Source organism: Patella vulgata, chromosome 1, assembly GCF_932274485.2.
Source record: "Patella vulgata chromosome 1, xgPatVulg1.2, whole genome shotgun sequence".
Lineage (NCBI taxonomy): Eukaryota > Metazoa > Mollusca > Gastropoda > Patellidae > Patella > Patella vulgata.
Genome location: NC_065879.2, coordinates 8472480 through 8490311, shown reverse-complemented (window position 1 = coordinate 8490311; position 17832 = coordinate 8472480). Strand labels below are relative to the sequence as shown.

The 17832-nt window shown below is 36.5% G+C and overlaps 1 protein-coding gene and 1 non-coding gene across 7 annotated transcripts; both read right to left on the bottom strand.

The window, feature by feature from the left end:
* Nucleotides 1–2773: 2773 nt before the first annotated feature.
* LOC126808394 (uncharacterized) lies at nt 2774–7256 on the bottom strand. Of its 5 annotated transcripts, XR_008785852.1 has the most exons (6): nt 6824–7252; nt 6518–6563; nt 6031–6288; nt 5743–5904; nt 5435–5623; nt 2774–5310 (listed from the first exon to the last, which is right to left on the bottom strand). It is a non-coding gene; the product is annotated as an uncharacterized LOC126808394 (transcript). The 5 variants fall into 5 exon arrangements; XR_008785850.1 differs by having other exon boundaries at nt 6031–6563; nt 6824–7256; XR_008785851.1 differs by lacking the exon at nt 6824–7252 and having other exon boundaries at nt 6518–6644.
* Nucleotides 7257–7460: 204 nt separating this feature from the next.
* Nucleotides 7461–14369, bottom strand: LOC130010251 (beta-1,4-galactosyltransferase galt-1-like). Of its 2 annotated transcripts, none has more exons than XM_056098278.1 (2): nt 13605–14369; nt 7461–9576 (listed from the first exon to the last, which is right to left on the bottom strand). In XM_056098278.1, the coding sequence occupies exons 1-2, from the start codon at nt 14114–14116 to the stop codon at nt 8673–8675; spliced, it is 1416 nt and encodes a 471-aa protein (XP_055954253.1). In that variant the 5' UTR covers nt 14117–14369; the 3' UTR covers nt 7461–8672. The 2 variants fall into 2 exon arrangements, with proteins under 2 accessions (XP_055954253.1, XP_055954254.1); XM_056098279.1 differs by lacking the exon at nt 13605–14369 and adding an exon at nt 13440–13547.
* Nucleotides 14370–17832: the final 3463 nt, after the last annotated feature.

Below are 17832 nucleotides of genomic sequence, written 5' to 3'. Positions count from 1 at the left end.
ATGACTTTCTGGAAGATTAATCCATATCTATTTGGATCATTCACAGTGTCTGACCCTCCGTCGTGCATGCACCCATCAAAAAACAAACCAAACATATATAAAGCTACGGGGTTCTGGGTGACCGAGACTAATATAAAATGAATGAAATGAAATGGGGTTTAACGTCCTACTGTTCATCTCCGAACTGGGTTAATGAAGACGGACATACGCCATACAGTATGCTATGAGGGAAATTGTGCCCGGACAGCGGCACTACGACCTACTCTTATATCGAATTCCAACTGTCAGGGGATCTTTTACGTGCACGCCTATGTGTACACGGGACCTCGGTTTTTCGTCCCATCCGAACGACTAGACAGCTGTCCTTGTCTGGCCCTCCGTCCTGCATCACTGACAAGATGGACTTTCTCGGCCGAGACTAATATAAAAATGATATAATAATAATCCATTTCGACAACCTGGTTCACTTCCTACTACTCTTGGGTAAAAACTTATATATTAAAATCTGTACACGGCAAAGCGATCCAATTTAGTGGATGTCAAATGGCCGTCAAGTGTTACCATGCCAACGAATACAATCAAGAATCTGCTTCAAAGGTACACTTGGATCATGGATCACTTGGCTTTTCAGCCCTCCAGTTGTTAAGTTATTGCACTGCAATAAAGTTACGTGATTGTTAATTTAATACTCATTTACACTAAATAGGAAATAATTTTTACCTTACAAATACGTCAAACATCTTTATTTATTTTTCTAATACATAAAAAAATGTTTTAGAATTTAATTTGTCGAAGGAATGGGCCTAACTAGACACAGCTGCTTCCAATAGGCCTAACTAGACACAGCTGCTTTTTGGGCAGACGGATAAAGTGAAAACAAAAATTATTATTTCATCTATTTGACAAAATAAAGTGCCCGAAATCTAATAAAAAAACTAACACTAATATTACTTTTATTTTAATTAAATACCACGAATTTGTACTGAATTGACTATGGAATAAAACATTTTGTCTAGAACAAGTTTGTGCAACACTTTCTGGGCATAGATTATTAATATAACTTTGGTAAATGCAGCTGCAACTGTCTGATTGGATGATTGGAATTCAGATCGGCGTAGAGTGGGATTTCATTTGCAAAAAAAGATTGGAAATTTTCATAGTTGCTTAACTTATGGCTCCAGAATAGCAGGAAAACGCATTTGCGGCTTGTTTTCATTTTTAAATGTTCTCGGGGAACGTGATGCCCCCATACCCTGAGACCACCGATTGGTTGTTTGGGATCCAGGCCAGCCACCTAGGGCAAGGTATACTGGGCCACATTGCTGAAGTTGTTGTATTCCAGGTTGGAATAGCAGGAAAACGCGTTTGCGCCGTCAAACTTAGGCTACCAAATTATCGTTCTATAACCCGAAATCCTTTCGGTCATTTCAGGTTTTGCCCCACTCCCACACTGATCAGCAATGAATATTCGCTAGGCCGCGACAATCTCTGATAAGGATGACATCGATGCGACTTAATGAGCCACAAATATTAACTTTTTTCCTCATACAAATTAAATTCTAAAACATTTTTTTTATGTATTAGAAAAATAAATAAAGACGTTTGACGTATTTGTAAGGTAAAAATTATTTCCTATTTAGTGTAAAGTCGATCCAAATAGAAATCGAAAGTTGTCGATAATCATAATGATAGCTATGTTTCCCCATACAATCTTGTCAGATTCACAAGGCTACATAGCAATTTTTCAAAGCACCGATTTCAGATTTTTAAAGCATGGATTTTTTATCCAGAGGCACGTTCGTTGTCTGTAGGCACGTTAAAAAAGCTAAATCGCTATTCTTTGGCACGTAGAAACGGACACAAATGGGTCGCAACGCATATAATAATGCTATATGAATGTATATAAACTGATTTACATTCAATCGTTTCACTGTAATTTCTAATCAGTTATGTTCGGTGAAAAACGCTAAGAATCTGAAATGAATGACAGCCATGGCGTCCGGTTATTCCAGTCTACGCCGGTAGTATTCTTCTTTTATGGGGTATTTTTAGCTTCCTTGATCTTGTCGCTTCACACAACTGGCGCTCGAAAGCATTCTGGCACACGTATTGAAGATATATAATCCATCAAAAAACGTTAGGTGGACTATATTTCCATGTCAAGTCTTAAAAATGGGGTTTGACTGTCTGACTACCGTACAAAACTTTCCGAGAATTAACTCATTGATATTGAAATAATTGAAGTGTTGCTAAGTGTTAGTGTTGAAATGAAATGTGGTTTAACATCCTACATCTCCGAGTGCTGAGGCGAATTTTGCCCAAACAGCGACAATACCACCTACTCTTATTGTCAATGGTTCTTTTATGTACACGCCAATACAATATGTACACAGTACCTCATTTTCTCAGGTACTAACTTCGTCAATAGTGAGGTAACATTGGCTTAGTATTGGGTGGTACTGGATAGTATTGGGTGGTACTGGGTAGTATTGGGTGGTACTGGGTAGTATTGGGTTGTACTGGGTGTTAGTATTGGGTGGTAGTATTGGGCGCGACTGTGTGGCACTGGGTAGTATACAATAAATCATCCTGCAATCCCTCCACACCCACCTATGACTTTGATTAAGAATCCAAACAGAACTGTGACATATTTTACACAACTGAGATTGGTTTCCATTTGGACAATCAACCTACAACTTAAACATTTCAAAACTAAAACCTCTCCACCTATCCGAGATGAAAACAAAAACAGAACAACCCCTAACTATTCTAATCTAGTTTTAACTTTTATATTTCAAGTCATCAACTTTTCACAAAATCATGTACAAAATATATAATGAATAGTTTACATAATGATGTTGATATATTTACAATGTTCAATAACATAATGTTAAACTATGATCTTTTCTCTAACTATATTAAAGATACATTATGTAAGAGCCTAATCTTCCTATCACCATTTTTATTTCGGCTTCAAATGTGACCCTTAGACATTTATTTACATGTCAAGCCCCGGCCCATAGCTATCAGGGAGGGGGGGGGCAACTCCCCGCCCCCGGTCGCTGCTAAACTGCTCCCCCTCCCCGACTAGCTACGGGCCTGCAAGCCTATATTCAACACCCTAGGCCCTCGTATGTCGTAGATTTAAATATGATTGCCATTTAATTTAAAAAATGGAGAAGCGAGGCTGAGTCTTGATTAACAAGTAACGTTAATGATATTAAACAATCTATGCCACGTCCTGTCAAAACTTCAAACAGTCATAACTTTGCTCAGAATAAGGTATATTCAATACATTAATTTTGTCATCTTAGACAAATAATAATTCCAACTTCAAATCAGTTGTATTTATTCAAATCATACTATGAATAATTGTATTTTTCCACTTGCATAATAATAAAAACTTGACTTTTATTATTTTATTTCTTCAGGCCAAGAACATGGAAAATTGGTAATTGCCTTGTATCACTGCTAACTATAAGGCACAGTGAGCCTTGGGCAGAAATGATAATAATATGGTTCTCAGATATGTTACTGTGTACAGACTGAACAAAAAATATATATACACTTGCTATTACATGTACATTGTATCATTGGCAATAATAAGATCCAATTTTAGTTTTTAGTTACACTGTTAACCACCAATAGATGACAATAAATCATAAAATGTATTCAGCTCGACGTAAGACTTAAATAAATAGTTACAGTTGGTTTAACTTGAATAGAAGTTTTAATTATCTATGCTGCATATATGCATATATCACCTTGTAGCTGAATCACATTACATATCTTTTTAGTTGATGTTCATATCGTCTTACGTATTTGTCAACATCAAGGTGACCTTGTTCTATGTCACATTAGCCTTTTCAGACTTGTTACCACGAATTTACTCGCATAGTTATGAATTTATTGTTTCACTTGACTAAAGAAACATTTTGTAGGAATGTATGCTTTTATAGATTGGACACTTGTTTGCAATATCATTGTCGGTGGAAACTGGCACTATACCTAAAGAATGACTGAACAAATAGCGGAGACGGGGTTTCAGCCGGCTGATTTAAATTATTTCTTTAAATACAGTAAAGCTTGAAATATGTCAGTTTTCACTCTTTAGAATGTTTTTGTAAATAAGTTTTTATTGTAGTTTCCGTGGCGTATTCCCAATAAGCGTTAGAAACAAAGATATACACCCTTAATCCCGGTGCCGATAAATGTTGGGTTGTGTGGAACATGCTAACAAATCTCGGGTACGATATATGTTTGATTCTGGTTGAAAACAGCATGAGAGCAACATGATTGTTTTCACTGGAGATGAGACGCAAATATTCAAAGGGGTCAGACAAACTCTAAACCAACCGCGTTCCCTTCACTGAGTCCCTTCAAAGGAGGCCCTGTCTGTCTACCTGTGGAATAACATGCATTTGTATCTGTTAAATTTTTGTGGTAGACAGATTGATATTATTTATATAACGTCTTACCCCAAACAAATTGCAAAAGAAACCATGAAGTTTCTGAGAGCGATATTTCGTAATTAGTGTGCTTTAATGGTGGGAGAATAAATAATTTCTTTTTAAATTTTTCAAACACAAACTGGTCATATATAAAATAGCATTTTCTGACAAGACCAGCGATAATCTCGTAAGATATGACTTTTACTATGTCTATTAAATGGTTTTCCACGTCTCTTCAAGGTCACCGTCTTGCGCCAAAGTCGTGAAACGCACCGTCTGGGGAGTTGTTGGGGCCTGTCTCCCCCAGAAAAATTTCTAGAAATTTCAAGTCGATCTTGCCTGGCCGTGAATACGGCAACCTGAAAGTGGTCGATTTTAATGTAGACATCTGAACTCCAATCAACAAATCAATCAACCAGGCTGTTGTCGTTGCATTCACATGACACCAGACGTGTCACCGATGAAACAAATATGCCTGAAACAAATGTCGCTGTTAGTGCGACCCATTTGTGACAATTTCAAGGTCCCAAATAATAGTCCTTTTTTACTATTAATAGTAATTCAATCAGTAAGTGCTATTTACCTTATAATAGTCGTCTTGGCTTTTACCCGACATTACACAAAACACCAATGGTAACTGTCGGGTGGTCTCTCCAGTCTTAATGAAGGCGTGGATGGAAAACAGCTGAGACCATGGCTTGTTCACCACCCGAAAAGTTGCATCCATATACCAAGTTTTTGCGCGTGCGAGTAGTTGCATCTGTCTATCAGTACAAAAAATGTGATGGCGCCTTTCCCCAACTTTTACTCTTTTTTGATAAAATCCCGGTGCACTATGATCGATGAAATCTTCGTCAAGCTAAAACAAAAAATAAATAAAAAAGCACATTTAATTACATGTTAATAAATAAATAAAATTGTACATTTAATTACATGTTAATAAATTCTTATATACATGGGTATTTAATTGCATGAGTACTTACGCTTGACGACACGTCAGTGGGATCTTTTGGTCGCAGAGTCTGTCGGGTTCTTTGTAGCGACCTTACAAGTGCTGCCATGGGTGGTCTGCTATGAATGGGTTCTTCTGCAGAACCGACACTGGATAAAACTCTCTCCGCTATTGAGGAACATGACTTGGTAAAAACATTTCCTTTGGCTTCATGCTTTGCCTGTAATGATAAGATAAAACATATTAAACTACAAATATATTATTGGTTTATTTATATTTTATTTATTTACACACATATATAAATTTTTAATTTAATTGATATATAATTTTTAAACCTACTGTAACTTTTATCTTGGTAGCCGTCTGTATACCGGGTTCTGCTGGGTGAAGATGGTTCTTTAAGCCTGGTTGGTATGTATCACCATCTTGGATTACTGTTGCCGGACATCGTGTTGGTCCGCTTCTTTTGGAACACCTTCAAATCGTAGTTTTCTTCTCTGTCTAAAATATATTAAATTCATTTATTATTATAGAGTTAACTAGGTTAACTCGAGTTAATTATCTTTACATTTTGTAGCTGAAATACATTTCAAAACAAGGTTAACTAGGTAAAATAAATCACCCTACCTTAATTGTATAACTAAACCCTTGGTTGTCAAACAACTTGGACTTGCCACGGGAGGTACCAGCTTCTACCTGCGTATACACCACTACGGGTTCTTCGTCGCAGAAGACACTAACGTCGGCATCGTCTGAGATGGAGGACTCCATGACCGGAACTGGCACATCGTATCGGGTTTCGGCTGTAAACGATTCTTCTACTTCCATAGGTTCAGTTGTTGGGGCCTCCATAACTTCTTCTTGTTGTTCGTCCATATCTTCCGTCTGCTTATTAGATTTAAGGTTGTTTTTTTAAAACATAAATTAGATTACAATTTAACTAACACAAAAGTGTAAAAAGATTTTTTTCTAGTCTGTGCCCGCGTTTATGTCTACTCTTGGCAAAATTGTTATAATATAAAAAAAATCATGAAACAAGAATCAAAATGGCCGCCAATCGGGTCTCCAACGCCAATCCAACCTCCCAAGATATAATTTCAAAACAGATTCTTACCTGCTGGTTCAAGTCGAGCCGTTTCTGCTTTAATCATAATGTGATTCTGTAATGTAAGTATTTGAACAACATCGTAGCGCAGAACAACTAATGTTAATTAAGCATGATTTCAGAAAAATTGAACAGATTTGATAATAACATGCCGAAATTTTTTTCCTGACCGCGCCATATTATAAACATGAACTTCCGGTTAAAATTGTTGGAGTTTTTTTTAAGGAAACGAAATACTAATATTATACAGAGAAACAATATCGATGCTAAATTACATACATGGTATTATTTTTTTTTATATAAATATTCACAAACCTGCGGTCTTGTATTCTATCTGACCATTAACTTACATTTGTCAAACATATCACTGCTCCAAAATCATTTCAGCACGTTGTTAAATGTTAAATTAATTGTGTGAAATCACTTCATTTAATGTCCGCTTCCACCGAGATGATATCGCAGACAAAATGTAGCCTATAGTACGTTGGTTTTATCAACCAATCACATTCACTTATTTTCTTGTCAACGCATTTGGAGTCAATTGTTAAAATCACACCGGGCATGAGCGCTCAACAGGCCTTTGATCTACCAGTTTATTGGGCCCAACTTTATTTTAACTACAGACATCTTAACACCAATTAGCATTCAAGTCTGTCTGGCTATATTGTCTGAGTAAAAAATACTTTTCTCTTACTTGTGGACCCCCGGATTAAGACTTTGTATGGAGTTCAAATTTTAAAAAAAAAAATATTTGTTGACGGAACACATTACTTGTGTTAATTATATGGAAAATACACAAGATTTGTGTTAATGCATTAAAAAGAACACAAGTTTGTGTTAATGCAATGCAAAACAACACATAACTTGTGTAGAATAATTTTCACACAAGTACTTGTGTTGAGATCCAACACAAGTTTTTTTTCAGTGCAGCAATAATAAACTAAAAACTATCATATTTGATTTAAATTTGGTTAGCTTAGCAAATTTTGCTTGAGGCTCGTGACACAGATTTGCAGACAACAAAAAACGATAAAAGAATACAAATAGGGTAAAACTATTTAATACGCCATTACTGATGGGGTGATATTTATTTATTTATGATTTCTGAGATTAGGGAGATCAAATGCGTACCGTTTGGGTTTGTCATGGGTCCAATCCTAGTGTTGTGAGTTTGAACTCCTTATACTTCGCCTAGCACTATGGTAGGGTGCCCCACCATAAATAAATATCTCCAAATATCTCGACAATTACACCACAATATTTAGATACATACCAAGCCTTAAATCAGTTTCGCTCATTTATAGTCACTAAATAAACGGTCATGCTTTACTTAATAAGCTATGACCATTTAACCATCCGTAAATAATAGACTGAAAAATGGTTACTAGTGTCGGCCATATCATCCGAGCAATTTGTCATTAGTCTCGCTTAACAAATCTACCGTCCATTCAAAGTCTTGACAGGCCGGGATAATCAAGACTACTTTTTACGAACCATAACAGAAAGCTGGAACAAGAAATTGAATTTAGAAACACGCACGTTGGGCAACTCAAAAATTGGTTTAAGAACCTTGTAAAAGTAAAATGAATCTACTTCTAGTATCATGTTCCCGTCTAACCCGAGTCTTTCAGAGATATTATTTGTACTAAACCAAAAGATGCCGCTAATAACGGTACAGTTAATGATAAGCAATTAAAAAATTAAAACGAACGTAATTTCTAAAGCTGCTGTAATAACCAAAAAGATAAATATTATTGCTATTCAGAATCGCCAACAATATATTTATTTACATGTGCAGAGAATTTGACGTACTATAGCTATTTTTATACTCGTAGACTCTGTTATCGCACTGCGTAACAAGCCACTGAAGCGTGCAAATTCGCCGTGTCGAGTTCAACATTCTGTAGCAAAAATTTTCATTGCATTCGGTTGGGTCCTACGCACAAGCGAATTATTGAAATAAATTTGACTTTGTGTCGAGTGGAATGGGTCTAATTCTAGTGTTGTGAATTTGAACCTATATACTCCGCCTAGCACTAATTTGTGGTATTCGGTTGACTCTCTCTCTCTCTCTATCTCTCTCACCCCCTCTCCATCTCTCACACACACACACACACCCACACACCCACGGTGTACACAACGTTCAAAGAAGTTCAATACGCTTTCACACATGTATACAAGGCGTAGGAATACTATTAAACCTTTTGATCACACGATCTACAACACGGCTGCTATATTGTCTCGTTTTGTCATTGAAAATCCTGGATGGTGAAGAATTTTTTAACCGATAGTGATGAAGTAACGCAGTAGTATAATTCACATGTATTAGCTTATGAGCTCGCTTTTGTTTAGCCACGGTATGTATAGCCATGACGTCTATCAGTTCCGGCTTGCCAATCACTTTACAACGACTATTGTACTCAAATATATAGTTCTCTCGCCACACTTTTAACAATGTTCTCAATTTATAACGAGTCGCTAAATCTTTCTGACGATATCCTCTAGTGTCATCCGGCATATGTGTGTCAAAAAAAGTAGTCCTGAATGAAAAAGACGACGCTTTCGGTTCAGCTGACGTCAAGTTGTCCATCATTTCCATCCAATCGTTAAAGGTGTATGGAATTAAAATCTCGTCAATATCCACAACAACCACATAACGCGAGATACCACGAGATCTATAAACACAATCGTTCACTGCAGCAATTTGCCCAAAATAATGAACATCCTTCGTACCGATCGGTAATTTGTAGTTCAAAAGAGTTACCTCCCCTCTTTTGATATAATCGTTTAAGACGATTTTCATTGGTTGAGACGAAGAAAAATGGTGGATTACGAAATGATTAGCTCCTAGAACTTTATCAAATTCAAGAGCTTCCACAAATCCCATAACATTCCCAAAGCTTGAATGCATCACAGAGAGACAGAGCGTGAAATTTCTCTGAACAGTTTTTTCTGGATAATGTAGAATCATACGATTGAGTGGTTTGTCTTTGATTGACGGTGTAACTGACACAGCATACCAAACCCCTTTATCATTTAGATCACACGTGACCATCATGGCACCATACCTGTATGTGAATGAAAAATACAATAACTTTAGTTTATCTTACAAAACGAAATCTAATTTCAAACACACATAACATAACACATAACATATTACATTTGACACAGTGCACATTACTGCCATGCGATCAATGGCGCTTCACAAAGTCTTACACAAACGTTAAAGAAATGCTTTACGAAAAAAATATGTTTTGAGTTTCTTTTTAAAATCCGTTACAGTTTGGCATTGTTTCAAATTTTCTGGAAGGGTATTCAGGAGCCGCGTATAAATAACATGTTTTTTGATGACGATCTCGTATTGTATGATGAAGTTTGGGACTGCAATAATTCAGAAAGGTAGGCAGGGTCAAGGTTGTGGAGACACTTATACACCAGTACCAGTAGCTTGAATTGGCATCGGACTTCAACTGGCAATATATGAAGTTCTTTCAGAGCAGCAGTCGAGCTATGGCCGTAATTAACACCAAGAATTTTTGCAGTAAAATTTTGAATTCCTTGGATAGGTTGAAGAGTTGTTGCTGGCAAACCACAGAGCAGACTATTTCCGTAATCCATATGTTTCGTTTTTCATAGTTCAAAATTTCTTTTCATCGAAAGTATACAAAAACTGTTAGTGCTAAATGATAAGGCCGTCTTAATGTTTCGTCATAGGTCACGATATATAAACAGGGCTAGCGCTAATCCCAACCTTCGCCCTGGACCTAACTCCTAATGCTTACCCTAACTCTAACCTACAATCTCGCCAACAATCACGTGCCCTAACCTTATTTACACCTCAACGAACTTGACAAAATTTGAGCTGGCCTTAACAAATAGATTTAGCCATACACAAACGAAAACAAATCTTGATATTATTTTTACAGTTACAGGCTTTTAAATGGTTTTCACAGAGTCAGAAACTAAATATCTCGATTTAGGTCAAAATAAATGATTTAAGTTGTTTGTTCTAATCTGATCTAGTCTTATCTGATATTGGGGCTAAGTGGGTAAGACGCTGGCTCGCTAGCCTGGAGGTCGGGTGTTCGATCCCTGCATTGGCCGAGAAAGTTCATCCAGATTTTCCCGCGTGGTTTCCCCTTGTCAGTGATGCAGGACGGAGGGCTCGACAAGGACAGTTGTCTAGTCGTTCGGATGGGACGAAAAACCGAGGTCCCGTGTACATATTGGCGTGCACGTAAAAGATCCCTTGGCAGTTGGAAGATCCCAGCTATTGTAGCAATGATCTCTGTGTCAAAATTATATTTGGAATGTGTTTAACCAGCTCTATCACATAATAATGTGATAATGACTGGCACCAATATTGTCCTTTAACTTAATTACCATAATAAACAGAGTTACCTCCCGTTAACCGTTAATTGCAGTAAAATTGTTCGGCTGCACACAATCCAATATTGATTTTTGACTCTGTTACACTAATAATTGATATTGACCTAAATGAATCATTGCCTAAAACATTCACGGGGTAATACTGGTTAATTTGATACCTCATATATGGGGTTGGGGCACGGCGACGAAGTGTGATGGTGAACATACATATGCACACACACACTTTTAGTACAGCATGTTAGATTCTGCATAGCCAGACACTGGGCTCAGAACTTTTCGTGTTGCATCGTTTTGATTTTTGTATCTCCCTACTTAATTCTCACCGAATTTCAACATTTCAATACTTTTTTTTATTGATGCAGTTTTATATAAGGTTGTTAGGTGGACTGTATGTTTTAAAAAAAATAACAACAGATTTGTTCTCGGCAATTTCATTTTCTGTAATTCGCCACAACAGTTTGAGTACTTTGAGGGCACTGGCTACATTATTTCCTCAATTCATAAAACAAAGACAGATTAATGGATTCTGAATATTAAGAAAAAAAGGCCAACAGTGAGGTTGGTGTCCCTCGCCGAAATCCCAAAATAAATAGATGACAAATATTAATTAATTGCACACTTATCTTTTTCAAAAGTATCAAGCAATCGAACTGATTATCTAGACCTTAGTCTAACCATAAAATGTTCACGATCATACTCAGTCAAGGTTTTGAAGTACCTGGTAGTGAAACTATACACGAAGTTTCATTACTTCTCTACCAAAACGCACCAAAAACCTTTTTCATTTACTATAACACCGACAACAAAACAGCCAATCTATTTTACAGACCTAATGCGACATCCGTCTTTTATCTCTGTCCAAGATGACTGACCTTTAAAAGGTCAGACCGCTGTAGTTCTAAGGGTGACGTCACATTACAATGTTTACCAACAAAGCAAGATGGCATCGATAACGCCAAAAAAGATTACTTCTGTGGCTTGTTTTTGTTGTTTTAAAACAAACACGAGCAGGTCAATCAGATTAGACGGTAAAAAATGTACTTCTGAAAGAATTCAGAGAAAACAAACAGAAAAAAAACGTCAAATTGATGGTCACACGTGCGTTGTTTACATCGAACGTAGTAATATGAACCGGTACGGACAGAATGATATCGTTTTACCCATTTTACGCCTCCGCGTACTATTTTCTGTACCTATTTACGCTAATTATGGAATATTTTTTTTATCAAGATACACTTCAAACACCTTTATTTATTTTGCTATAGTAAAAAAAATGTTTCAGAATTTAATTTGCCGAAAGAAAAAAGTTAATATTTTGTAGTCATTAAGTCGCATCGATGTCATCCTTATCAGTGATTGTAGCGGCCAAGCGAATATTCACTGCGGATCAGTGTGCAAAACAGCAATAAATTTATTTATTTCCCATTCTTTGTCGGCTATGATTAAATCGTATGAATAGAACGCACCCAAACCCCTATCATGTCTACTAAAATCATACCAGCAAACTATCTGGTCGAAATATAAAGTCATACCAGCAAACCATCTGTTCGAGTTATAAAATCATACTACTAAACTATCTGTTCGAGATATAAAAAAGCAACAATATAATTTAAATAACTACTGTGTAAAGAATGATAATTAGAAGTTTTGTATCATATGCTAATAGTCTCTATTCGTGTTTTCAATAAGCATTCCATATGATTTTATAATCTTAAGATGGCGGTCATCACATTTCTGAAAGTAGATTTAAGGGGACTGAACAACCAACCAACCCCATTTCTCTCTCTCTCTCTTTCTTTCCCGACACCCCACCCTTACACACCTAGTGCAAGTATAATATTAAACCATCTGAACGGAGCTTAAATTAGTTGTCATTACCACTATTCCTTTATTTTATCCGAGTATTTTAATTGGAAATTCCGTAATCTGTTATTAATAATGGCTATTTTACTGACTTCTCTTTCGTCTGGTGTTCGATCCCTGCATTGGCCGAGAAAGTTCATCCTGATTTTTCGACGTGGTTTCCCCCTGTCAGTGATGCAGAACGGAGGGCCTGACAAGGACAGCTGTCTAGTCCTTCGGATGAGACGAAAAACCGAGGTCCTGTGTATACATTAGAATGCACGTAACCCGGGCAAAATTTCCCTCATAGCACACTGTATGGCGTATGCCCGTCTTCATTAGCCCAGTATAGGAGCAGAACAGTAGGACGTTAAACCCCATTTCATTTCATTTCATTTCTCTTTCGTCTAACATAAACTTATTTTCTTTTTGCCAGTTACTTATTGATTTTAGTTTAATTTTCTTTTTGCCAGTTAGTTATTGATTTTAGTGTATTATATATAGATTCTAATTCTATTGAATTGAATCTGATCAAGTGTCTTTGTTTATATATTTGTAAAATTATTATTAATATTGTTAGATACATTTTGGTTTCGTTGATGTAGTTGATTGTTTTCAATAAAGCTTTCTTTAACTGGTGAACCTTACTCGGTAAGCCACCGTGATTCCTATATAAGAATAAGGAATAAATAAAACTTACATCGTATGGTGATTTCATTTTTATCTACATTTATCAACATTATTATTAATATTGTCAGATACACTTTGTTTTCTTACTATGGACGTAACCTGACTGTATCCAAGAAAGCCAACTCAATGAACCAACGAGGCCCGGATATAAGAATAAGGAATAAATTATACTTACGTTTTGCCATGATGATCGTTTAAAAGAACTATGGTGCCATTGGTTTGAATAATCCTTGGTTTATTTGCGTCCTTGTAAAACCAGCAAATACAACTTTTGCTTGAATTTGAATTCAGGCGATGTAATCCCATAATTTTCACTCGATGATTCTCTGGTTCCGCAAATGCAGAAAAAACAAATGAATTGTTCATATTATCAACAATTTGCCATGTATCACTATTTTCAGGCCAGGTGAGGTTAACGGCGCATTGTTTCTCTGGCACAACCTTCCTTTGTTTTTCGTTGTCAAATTGCGATATTGCTTTTTTGACGACAACCTGTTTTGTATACGTTTGTTTTGAGCTTGTCCTTGTCTCTGGTATTCGTTCGGAATATTTTGTTCCAATTTTCCCGTTCGACATTTTCGGCTGAAAAGTTATACTTCCACCATTAAAGTTTTGGTATGTATAAAGTATTAAAAGAACAAATGGCAGGCATATCAAATATAAAGCCGATTTCAATCTGGGTTTCATTTTCCTCAAACATTCACTCTACACGCCGAAAAGTATTATTAATGCGAATCGATTACATTTTTCGGGGGCTTAAAAGTCACATGGTTTGGCCGAATTGTTAGCGCGTGCGCGTTGCATCATAAGCTCTGTCATTGAGTCAGGAACTTGTTAAAACGTAATGTGAAATAAACTCAGTGATTGTTTTCCATATGAATTGTGTTTAATTATTATACATTCAATTACTAAATGTCGTAGAAGGATTACATAATATTAAGCAGCTGTGGTTTCTAGCTGTGAGTTGAGATACAATTAGTCCCGCTGATGTATGTAAATGATCAAGTTATATAATCATGTATAGTGGTCCAATAATTTATCACACATTAATTGTTATGTAGTCTGTCGTATAGGCTTATCGTGAGATAATCGGATTTCATGATATCATTTATGCATGTACGATTATAGTTAATTGGATTACTGCAATGAACTCTATTAGTAAAAAATGTTCATAACAAAACACAACAACACTACTTCTCTATTATTTAATGGATCATAATCCACCTAATTAACACCCATTTATTTATATTTGTTTCATGTTTCTTATCTTCTATATTTCTTTAATCACCCGTCTCCAGTCCGAAAAGTTGTCAAGTAAGTCCGAACCGTCGTCAAACTGAGTCCGAATGGACGTTTGTGTTGAGTCTGAAATGGACGCGGGGCCGAAATGTCGTGCTACCACCAATATTGGCAATATGTTGGAAATAAAAGATGTATTTTTATTGACCCATTAAAATTTTTAAAGGCTAAAAAAAAAAAAAAAAAAAAATCAACTTAGGTCACATTCCTAATGACAGACCTTTTTTACCTGTATTTGGATATTTGGAGACATAAGTTTATGTCAATTCCCATATCCACATTGGAGCTTATTTACTATTAAGCATTGAACCAATAATTCTTTTATTAATTGTCTGCTGTGAAGCCTGTGTTTTATGTTGATTATTGTTTACCAAAAGAATATATAGTAATATTAACAATCAACACAAGAGTCCTGTCTTCATTTCATGACAGGCCCGTAACTCACCCCCCCCCCCCCCCCGTCAATTTTACAGCTCCCCCTGAGAACACTTCCCAACACCCTCGTTGCTCTGAGGTAGTTACGTCTCTGTTTCATCATCAACGAGAAATCCAGAAAATACACAAGAAGTGCACGTGATTTGTACATTAGGTCATGTGATACTATGTTACACATTTACTGATCTAAATATTTTCAAAACCGCATTTCTATTATGACTTTCTGGAAGATTAATCCATATCTATTTGGATCATTCACAGTGTCTGACCCTCCGTCGTGCATGCACCCATCAAAAAACAAACCAAACATATATAAAGCTACGGGGTTCTGGGTGACCGAGACTAATATAAAATGAATGAAATGAAATGGGGTTTAACGTCCTATTGTTCATCTCCGAACTGGGTTAATGAAGACGGACATACGCCATACAGTATGCTATGAGGGAAATTTTGCCCGGACAGCGGCACTACGACCTACTCTTATATCGAATTCCAACTGTCAGGGGATCTTTTACGTGCACGCCTATGTGTACACGGGACCTCGGTTTTTCGTCCCATCCGAACGACTAGACAGCTGTCTTTGTCTGGCCCTCCGTCCTGCATCACTGACAAGATGGACTTTCTCGGCCGAGACTAATATAAAGATAATATAATAATAATCCATTTCGACAACGGTTCACTTCCTACTACTCTTGGGTAAAAACTTATATATTAAAATCTGTACACGGCAAAGCGATCCAATTTAGTGGATGTCAAATGGCCGTCAAGTGTTACCATGCCAACGAATACAATCAAGAATCTGCTTCAAAGGTGCACTTGGATCATGGATCACTTGGCTTTTCAGCCCTCCAGTTGTTAAGTTATTGCACTGCAATAAAGTTACGTGATTGTTTTTTTAATACTCATTTACACTAAATAGGAAATAATTTTTACCTTACAAATACGTCAAACATCTTTATTTTTTTTTCTAATACATAAAAAAATGTTTTAGAATTTAATTTGTCGAAGGAATAGGCCTAACTAGACACAGCTGCTTCAAATAGGCCTAACTAGACACAGCTGCTTTTTGGGCAGACGGATAAAGTGAAAACAAAAATTATTATTTCATCTATTTGACAAAATAAAGTGCCCGAAATCTAATAAAAAAACTAACGCTAATATTACTTTTCTTTTAATTAAATACCACGAATTTGTACTGAATTGACTATGGAATAAAACATTTTGTCTAGAACAAGTTTGTGCAACACTTTCTGGGCATAGATTATTAATATAACTTTGGTGAATGCAGCTGCAACTGTCTGATTGGATGATTGGAATTCAGATCGGGGTAGAGTGGGATTTCATTTGCAAAAAAAGATTGGAAATTTTCATAGTTGCTTAACTTATGGCTCCAGAATAGCAGGAAAACGCATTTGCGGCTTGTTTTTATTTTTAAATGTTCTCGGGGAACGTGATGCCCCCATACCCTGAGACCACCGATTGGTTGTTTGGGATCCAGGCCAGCCACCTAGGGCAAGGTATACTGGGCCACATTGCTGAAGTTGTTGTATTCCAGGTTGGAATAGCAGGAAAACGCGTTTGCGCCGTCAAACTTAGGCTACCAATTATCGTTCTATAACCCGAAATCTTTTCGGTCATTTCAGGTTTTGCCCCACTCCCACACTGATCAGCAATGAATATTCGCTAGGCCGCGACAATCACTGATAAGGATGACATCGATGCGACTTAATGAGCCACAAATATTAACTTTTTTCCTCATACAAATTAAATTCTAAAACATTTTTTTTATGTATTAGAAACATAAATAAAGACGTTTGACGTATTTGTAAGGTAAAAATTATTTCCTATTTAGTGTAAAGTCGATCCAAATAGAAATCGAAAGTTGTCGATAATCATAATGATAGCTATGTTTCCCCATACAATCTTGTCAGATTCACAAGGCTACATAGCAATTTTTCAAAGCACCGATTTCAGATTTTTAAAGCATGGATTTTTTATCCAGAGGCACGTTCGTTGTCTGTAGGCACGTTAAAAAAGCTAAATCGCTATTCTTTGGCACGTAGAAACGGACACAAATGGGTCGCAACGCATATAATAATGCTATATGAATGTATATAAACTGATTTACATTCAATCGTTTCACTGTAATTTCTAATCAGTTATGTTCGGTGAAAAACGCTAAGAATCTGAAATGAATGACAGCCATGGCGTCCGGTTATTCCAGTCTACGCCGGTAGTATTCTTCTTTTATGGGGTATTTTTAGCTTCCTTGATCTTGTCGCTTCACACAACTGGCGCTCGAAAGCATTCTGGCACACGTATTGAAGATATATAATCCATCAAAAAACGTTAGGTGGACTATATTTCCATGTCAAGTCTTAAAAATGGGGTTTGACTGTCTGACTACCGTACAAAACTTTCCGAGAATTAACTCATTGATATTGAAATAATTGAAGTGTTGCTAAGTGTTAGTGTTGAAATGAAATGTGGTTTAACATCCTACATCTCCGAGTGCTGAGGCGAATTTTGCCCAAACAGCGACAATACCACCTACTCTTATTGTCAATGGTTCTTTTATGTACACGCCAATACAATATGTACACAGTACCTCATTTTCTCAGGTACTAACTTCGTCAATAGTGAGGTAACATTGGCTTAGTATTGGGTGG

Excerpts from the sequence above, each read along its gene's own strand:
- LOC130010251 (XM_056098278.1), bottom strand. The coding sequence starts at position 14,116 with ATGAAACCCAGATTGAAATCGGCTTTATATTTGATATGCCTGCCATTT. Across the intron at positions 9,577-13,604 it reads AACGATCATCATGGCAAAAC|GTATGGTGCCATGATGGTCA; the intron begins GTAAGTATAATT and ends ATTCACATACAG.